This window comes from Austrofundulus limnaeus, unplaced genomic scaffold (assembly GCF_001266775.1).
Source record: "Austrofundulus limnaeus strain Quisiro unplaced genomic scaffold, Austrofundulus_limnaeus-1.0 Scaffold137, whole genome shotgun sequence".
Classification (NCBI taxonomy): Eukaryota; Metazoa; Chordata; class Actinopteri; order Cyprinodontiformes; family Rivulidae; genus Austrofundulus; species Austrofundulus limnaeus.
In genome coordinates this window covers 210,646-219,001 of record NW_013952539.1, presented here as the reverse complement: position 1 = coordinate 219,001, position 8,356 = coordinate 210,646, and the positions used below count along the sequence as shown (strand labels likewise).

Here is an 8,356-nt window from a genome sequence, read left to right as displayed (position 1 = left end):
CGTTCCTCCCAACCACGTGGTTGGGAGGAACGTTTGGGAGGACAGTGAGACCCTCCAGGCCTCCAGGTCTCACTGTCATTGCCCACGTGAGCGTTGAAGTCCCCCAGCAGAACAAGGGAGTCCCCAGGAGGGGCACCCTCCAGTACCCCATCTAAGGACTCCAAGAAGGGTGGGTAATCTGAACTGTAAAAAAAAGTATTAAATAATTTATTTTAATTAATTTAAACTTAACTATGCAGCACACATAAATAAAAAAAAAACGGCTAAACTCTTATTCACTACACTGAAAACATAAATAATTTATGGGCACGACAAAGGTAAAACACATTCTGCTGTCATATCTACTCCATACCACACGGGGGCGGTAAAAGTCACTGACTTCGTAAAGAAGAAAGTAGGTGAAGAAACGTTGTTGGTTAGCATGGTCCGTTACTGCTACAGCTAATTTACACTTTTTATATATTATTGAGGCGGGTGATTAAAAAAACTACTATTAGAGAAATAGACATTCAGGGTTATTGCTCTTCGGTATCTTGTGAGTCAAAGGTAAAGCTCTGTGGACGCTGCCGTAAACGGAAGAGAAGAAGAAGAAACACGAAAAAAGACAGCATGGCTGTGGACATGAGATTACCGACTGTCAAGAAAACAATCACGTCTCTGTCTGTTTCTGCTTTAGACAGAAAAGATCTGGTCGTGCCTGGTGATGTTATTACCTCAGACACTGGTTTCATGAGGTGAGTAATGAGTTTACTGCACAGAAAGTAAAAAAAAATAAGACAAGAGCGTATTAGCACAGAAATAACAACAAAATAAAGAAAATTATGTTTGAGACTTGTATGCATATTTTTATATAAACGTGTCTGTTTTCCACAGGGGTCATGGGACATATGTTGACGAGGACAAGCTGACAGCTTCAGTCGCTGGAAAAGTCCAGAGAGTGGACAAACTAATATGTGTCAGACCGCTAAAGACAAGGTGAGGTGTTTAACTGAGACACCTGAAACATAAAATAACAGGCTAACATTCAAAACTTGCTTTGCTTACAGTATGTAAATGCATTCTGTGTTTGCAGATTTAATGGTGAAGTGGGAGATGTTGTAGTTGGCAGAATCACAGAGGTGAGGGACTCTGTCCGCTATATTCATGATAACAAGTTGCTGTCATTTCAGCTTGATGGTTCACCATGTGATTTATTTTATTTAGGTGCAACAGAAACGGTGGAAGGTTGAGACCAACTCCAGACTTGACTCTGTACTCCTGTTGTCTTCGGTCAATCTGCCTGGAGGAGAGCTGGTGAGATGATCAGAACTAAAGCTCCGTTTGTCACAAGTTTTCCTGTTTGAAGTGTTTGCTGGACTGTTTGATTTGAACTTTTAGAGAAGAAGGTCAGCTGAAGATGAACTCACCATGAGAGAGTACCTCCAGGAAGGTGATCTCATCAGTGTAAGATGATTTTTTTAAACATAAATATTTAGTTGTTTTTTTATTTGTTTGTATTAATAATTAACGTGTTGGACTCTTTCTGTGGATTTTAGGCAGAGGTGCAGTCGGTTTTCTCAGATGGAGCTCTTTCTCTTCACACCCGTAGTTTAAAGTATGGAAAAGTAAGTTACAGTACACAAACTTAGAAATGTGATTAAATACAACTAAACTGGAACATTTGATATCTTAAACACAAGACTAATAATTTACATATCCACGTGTATCTTTTTTTTCAGATTTAATGACTTTGTTTTATGCATGATCAAAAGTATTAAATTTATTATACAACGACTGCAATTTGACTTGCTGTTCCGATACCTTTGGAGGGGACTGTATACATTAAAACAATCTATTTTTGTTCTTTATGACTGTTAGTTGGGTCAAGGAGTGCTGGTCCAGCTTTCACCTTCTTTGATCAAGAGGCAGAAAACACATTTCCACAACCTACCGTGTGGTGCCTCCATCATCCTGGGCAATAACGGCTTTGTGTGGTTGTATCCGACTCCGGGACAACAGGAGGAAGAAGCTGGAGGCTTCTACACCAGTCTGGAGGTAGAATCTGAATCTTTGAAAAGTAATGTTTCATAAAATAATTTAAGTAAATTGTTGCTGTTTTTTGGGGGGGATATGTGTGAATTTTAAAATAGCAAAGAGTAATGCCAGGATTATTACAAAACATTGATGTGCTACAAAGAGTTTGGAAATCCATCAGTGCTCCTAAACTTAATTAAGTCCCTGTTTGATGCTAGACGTGACCAGGTATTATAAGGCAAAAACTCAGATGAAAAGCATGATGAGAACTACAACAAAAGGAGAATGTGGCCCGGCGTCTAGAGCTGTCGCCTCCTGGCCTGAGGTCTTTCAGAGTGGAGTTTGCATGTTCTCCTGCACATGTGGGTTTCCTCACACAAACCAAAAACATGCATTACGTTGAATAGTAACTAAATTGTAATCTCAGAAATAGGAAATATTAAGAAAAATCAAATGTTAGTGACTCTTTAATCTTTGTGTTCATGCATTTTGCTGTCCGCTAAGGACTGTTTGGTTTTTAGGTGCTTGTGCTGTAAGTGAAACTTGGAACTGAAAGAGTTTGTATTTATTTTAACCATGATTGTCGTTCATTTCCACTAATTGCAAAGAAGCTAAACTAAAGTGGTTTCTCTGTGTCTCTCCTGTCTCTGTCCTGTCAGCCTGTTAGTCTGTCAGATCGAGAGGTGATTTCACGGTTGAGAAACTGCCTGCTGGCTTTGGCTGCTCACAAAGTGCTTCTGTTCGACACGAGTGTTCTGTATTGCTACGAATCATCACTCCAGCACCAGGTAGGAGTTGCCGAGGTTTTTCGTGATGCTTTAAAATGTTTTTTATCTCAAAATGTCTGCTTTAAAAAAAGTACCAATTTGTTTAGAAATGCAAACAAATGTGATGAAACTGGAGTTTCAAGGTGAACTATTACAATTATTTATTGCGCCATCTGGTGGTCTTACTTAGAATTGTTTTTACTGCCTCAGCTTTCAGATTTTGGATGTTTGAAAAGGCAAAATTTATTATTTTCACAGTTAGGGTACAGATTACTTAATCCCTGCATCTCAGAAATGCTGCCATAGGTTGCATTAGCTTAGCTGTATTTAGTTTAAAGGTTTACACAACAAAGCTTTGCTGTTTGAGAACCTTCTTAGGCACCAAAGTCCATCCCTCAATCAGTATTTGTTTAGTTATTTATCAAACCATTATCCTTGAATCTGTTTTCCTCTACAAGTGTCTGCTTTATTGTTTTTTTCTGTAGGTCAAGGACATCTTGAAACCAGAAGTGATGGAGGAGATTGTGATGTTGACACAGCAGAAGCTGTTAGAACATGAAAGTTAAAAAGCTCAAAATCTCATTATCAAAAAACAAAATGATCAAAAGACAAGCATTTTTTTAATAACTAGACCATAGACCCAAAGATGTAACAGGATTCCCATTATTTCCTATTTTTCAAGTTGTGACAGTGAAGTTGTTTTGTATCAGATAGAACAGATGATGATGTTGATGTACTGATGGAAACATTGATATTCTTCATCTTTTCAGCTTTTATAAATATCTGAGCAATTATTGTAACACATTTTCCAATATTTTATTTACAAAACCTTTATAATGTCTGAAATAAATTTTCTAAGATTTCTGTATTTCCTTTTATACTAATTCTGTGTGGTTTGTTCTGTGGAATGACGAAGATGAGAAAAAACAGGCATTTACACAAAGTAAAAGTTCGATCACTACACATTGTGCTCATCAAACACTGATTAAAAAGAGCTTTTATGTTTTCAGTTATTTAACAGCATAACAATAGTAATAACTTCAGTATATAAAGTTTTCTTTTACCAGATACTAAGATGCTTTAAATTGATAATCTAGAATATAACAAATGGTTTTAGAAGATTTAATGTTCTAGGACAAAATATAAAGATTAATGTTTAGATAGGAAGTGAATTATGAGGATCAAAAACCTTTTAACAGATCTGAGGTTAACATGGAAATCTGTGGAGCTGAATAAATTTGTTGTATGTGAGAAATATGTCAGGAGAGGTTTGAACTTCCTGGATGTGTTTTGGAGCTTTGCTCGGTACCCCAAAATGAAACTGGTGTCTCGGTTTTTCAGACAAAAGATTAAGTGATGGCTGGGATGTTAAATATTGAAGGGATTTTAACTTTAAAAAGAACAGATTTGATTATGGATTTAATGTTAACTTAAAGGACAGAGGAATCTAGGCTTATGCCATTGTTGCAAAAAATAAGGAACTTTTTCAACTTTTTATGGCAGGCTGTTGTAATATATAATCAAACTACACACATCTCTAAATTAATTTATTTTAATTATTAATTCCTCCCTGCCAAAATCACATTTTTAGTAGTCAGAATTATAGATATCAACAATAACATTTCCAGTAGTAAAAAGTATATTTCAAGGTCTCTGCGACTGAGAAGGAATAAAAAAAAAGTAAATAAAAAATTGATGAATCTTGATTTTTTTATTGTTACGTACTTAGAAGAAAATCAAAGAAATTCACACGTCATGTATCTGCAATTGAGACATAATTTTCCTTCACCTGTTTTGTGTTAAAAGGGTCTTCCACCAAGTTTCTAATGGATATTCAAATTTTATTTTTTTATTTGTTTGTTTGTTGATGGTCCTTTTTTTGTCACTTCAGTAGAAAACGAAAGCAAATATTAGTTTATTTAGTTTATTTATTTCTTCATCGTCAGTGACTTTTTTCTTTTTTAAGTGAAGAGAAAATAGAGACAGAGAGAAAAACAGAGAGAGAAATGATTAGAAAGATAGAAAGATTGAAATAGTGATTAGAAGTATATTAAATATACACCAACAAAACACAGGACCACACACCCAACATCTGTCCGCTCACCTGAAAAATAAATGGATAAATACATGGAGGGCATATATAAAAATATACACATACCCATACTTAAATAAAGATATACATACATGCATGCCTACATTCATTGTTGATGGTCCTTATTCCAATTACTGGTGTCTGGAATAGCTTTTAAACTATTGTTTCAATATAAGGCCCGGGTGTCCCTAATGACATTTTTTCCAGTTGAAATATTTTTAGATTGGAGATATTTGGACTGGGCTTTTATTTCAAATATCTACAGAAAAAATATAATTTGTAACAAAAAAATTGTAAATATGTGCAAATTTTACTTAGAATTTTTTTTGTTGAGGTGTCAAATGCTTCAAGGAACTGTCTGAAGCTCTTGCCTTACTACAGTTATATGATATATTGGCTTGCCATAACTTTCCAGAGCAGATTTGTAGTCACCACCAAGAGCTATTCTTTGACATTAAGTAGGTTTATTGACATCCAGGCTTTGATTGTCCAGTGGACAAATACTCATTAGAGCCAGGAGCAACAGATTTTAGTGTCTCTTCAACTTTTCATCCACATGAAGCAGCCCTGTGTTTTGCTGCTCTCCCCAAAAATCTCTTGCACACTTCCCCAACTTCCCAGCCCACGCATCTCCTGACGTAACACGTCGCCCCACCCACATTTTTCTGTAAACCACCTTGTGTATGGAAGTATGGCGGCCTCGGCGACTCCGCTGCTACTCGGCCAAAGTTTACTGCTCCGCTTTTCACGTGAAAGCGACGAATAAGTGCGCAAAACAGCGGACTGCGTAACGAAACGCTCCGCGGCTGTAAACCGAGGAGAGAACTTGCAGGAAGAGACGTGCGGTTTGGTCTCCGGCCCCGGCTGAGTTTCCTCAACTTCTTCGCCTGCTTGATTTAAAGTCTCTGCTCCGGGTTTCACAGGGGCAGAAGCTCCGCGAGACGTGGGGGAAAAAAAGTGGACACGGAAGTTCAGGACAAAGTTACTGCTGGGATTTCGGACGACAAAATGTGAAAGTATGGTCTTCGTACATGTTTGTTGGGAGACGTTTTAGTGCACTTGTTCGAGGTTGTTAACCTACAGGGGAGCCAACTGTTGACTGCTCGACGTGCATCCAGCATACCACCAGCTTTCATGGCTATCTTCAACGTTAGCTGGAGGTCTCCGGCTAATCAGCTATTTAAAGGGGTTTGCAGTCGTGTAAGTTTCACACACACATTTATATAAAAATACAAGTTTTATCAAGCGTTAGAAGTCTGTCCCTTTACTAGTAGTGCTCGTTAATGACCAATTGTTGCTTTAGTATTTAATAACTTGGACTGTAGGAAGGCAGAGTTTTTGCTCATTAGTTTGTTTTAGGTAGACACCTAATAAGACTAACAAAAAAGTGTTTCAGGCTCTTCTAAAAGTTATAAATTTAAAGTGCTGATCAAAATTATTGTGCATAAATAAACCCCAAGTCATTCTGAAAGGCTGCACCTTTATAATGAGAAACAAATGGTAAAACTAGCTACATGCATATTGTCAGTCATCTATGACCAGTTCAAATTAAGACTGGCAAAATTGTAACTAAAGCTCAGTCAACCAACAAACTTGAAATTTTAGTGTGGAAGTTGTGCTCTGTCAACTTTTTATGTGATAAATTGTTTTTGTGTTTTCATTCAGATCAAAACACAATCCCTGATAGGTTTGTGTAGGCTTCAGTAAACTAAAGTTAAACAATACCAGCTTGGCTTTTTTTAAAAAAAGGAACTGGAGTAAAAACTGTAGGTGTAGAGTTATTGAGTTGTCTTGATTAAACACAGGCAGGAAAAATAAGGTTGAAAAATCTGACATAAAAAGGCCATGATAAGCCTTGGAAAGCGTTTTGCTTGTATAGTTTCTGTTGACCTGACCTTTTATATTGAGCCAGCACAGCAAATCAATACACACTTGGTCAGAGTGATCACCTTTATCCTATATGTTGAAACATGTTGGGACAAGTCTGTCAAGATAATGATGGATGTTAATATTTTTTGCAGAATCTAAACATAGATTTGGCGCACAATATGAAATAATGCATGGGTCCTTTTGATTTAGTTATAAAATCACCAGCGAGTCCTTGTTTTTATTTTTTCCTTTTAGATTCCTGCCAAATGTCTTCTTTTGTCATTTGAAGGACCCGGACTCCATTAATCCATGATACTCAGGGACATACTTGAGTAATTTGGATCTGCTCATGAGTCCTGAATTACTTATTCTCCTGGAGTGGACAGTGTGAGCCAAGTAACGGGTCTTCTATGTTCTCCTGATTCCTCTCTCACCATTTGGACCGTGAGCAAGTGACACCGGCTTGGAGAGTCCCGGCTACAGCCTGGCATCCTGCCCTTATGGGGCAGCAGCCGGGGAAGTTAGGGGACCAGAGGAGACCCAGTTTGCAGTCCTTCATCAGTCGGGGAAAGAGAGAGTCATCACGCCATGTGAGCCAGCCCTGGAATGTTTTTGTTGGTCACGGTAAGATCAAAATACTTAGAAACGCTTTCAAAAGTTATTTGCAATTAAGTATGTTTTTTAATACCGGTATGACGTTCAGCAAGCAGGATGATAGAATTTATTTTAGCTTGTTGAGCATCGTTTGCGTTAGCCTAAATTCACATACTGAAACACCTTCATCTGGATTATCAATGCACCTTCAGCTTTTAATTTATCTTAAAAAAATCCATTTTATTGTTGGGGTCCAGAGTCTTGTCCAACATTAATAAAGTGATGAAGCAACTTCAGTTGGGAAATTGGACTGTGGCTGTGTGTTTATAGACCAAATAATATGCACACAAAACAATCAATGAGACAGTGTAAGAAATTAATTTCACTCTAAAATATTAAACTGTCCCTGAAATTATTTACGCTTGTCTAAAATGTAATATTAGAACTTGTTTAAAAATCAACGTGGATTTTTCTGGTTATTATAATTTATTAAAGCATAGCACTGGCTGTGGTAAACAACAAATAGGATTTTCTAAAACATGAAAATGTCTGTCCAGATAGGATGTAAAAATATATAAACCAAAATAAAGATTTTTTTTCATTTACCAATATAAACAGGACTGAAATTTATGGTTTATGTAGCTTGTCGCTAACTGAAGTTTTTTATACATAATTTAATTTAAAGAAAACAATACAATACACCAGTACTGGTACTGCTGGTTCGGTTTGGTGCACAGGTTGTAAACGGGAGTATCTGATAAGTAACGGGATTTCGTGAACAGATGGCAAACAGCTAATAACTGTGTTTTGAATAATAAAATAAAAATGTGGACTTGTGTGTTTTAATATGCTTGATTATACAACTGCATTACTTAACCGTCTGTCCAAACATAATTTAGTTGTTTAGTTTTTGAGTCCTGATCTTTCACTATAGCTGTGATAGAAAACAAAGTTTGTGTTAAATTAGGTTCATATTGACTAATCTGCTGTATGTGTGTGTGTGTTTATATATATATATATA

General features: G+C 36.7%; 1 protein-coding gene and 1 pseudogene across 1 annotated transcript; both read left to right on the top strand.

Moving 5' to 3' along the window:
- Positions 1-379: 379 nt before the first annotated feature.
- exosc2 (exosome component 2) lies at positions 380-3,658 on the top strand. Its single transcript, XM_014015996.1, has 9 exons — positions 380-734; positions 874-975; positions 1,073-1,118; positions 1,204-1,293; positions 1,378-1,443; positions 1,536-1,604; positions 1,858-2,034; positions 2,673-2,801; positions 3,266-3,658. The coding sequence occupies exons 1-9, from the start codon at positions 610-612 to the stop codon at positions 3,344-3,346; spliced, it is 885 nt and encodes a 294-aa protein (XP_013871450.1). The 5' UTR covers positions 380-609; the 3' UTR covers positions 3,347-3,658.
- A 1,886-nt stretch (positions 3,659-5,544) lies between these two features.
- Positions 5,545-7,365, top strand: LOC106522801 (tyrosine-protein kinase ABL1 pseudogene; annotated as a pseudogene).
- The last annotated feature ends 991 nt before the right edge of the window (positions 7,366-8,356 follow it).

Excerpts from the sequence above, each read along its gene's own strand:
- exosc2 (XM_014015996.1), top strand. The coding sequence starts at position 610 with ATGGCTGTGGACATGAGATTACCGACTGTCAAGAAAACAATCACGTCT. Across the intron at positions 1,119-1,203 it reads TAGTTGGCAGAATCACAGAG|GTGCAACAGAAACGGTGGAA; the intron begins GTGAGGGACTCT and ends TATTTTATTTAG. Across the intron at positions 1,294-1,377 it reads ATCTGCCTGGAGGAGAGCTG|AGAAGAAGGTCAGCTGAAGA; the intron begins GTGAGATGATCA and ends TTGAACTTTTAG.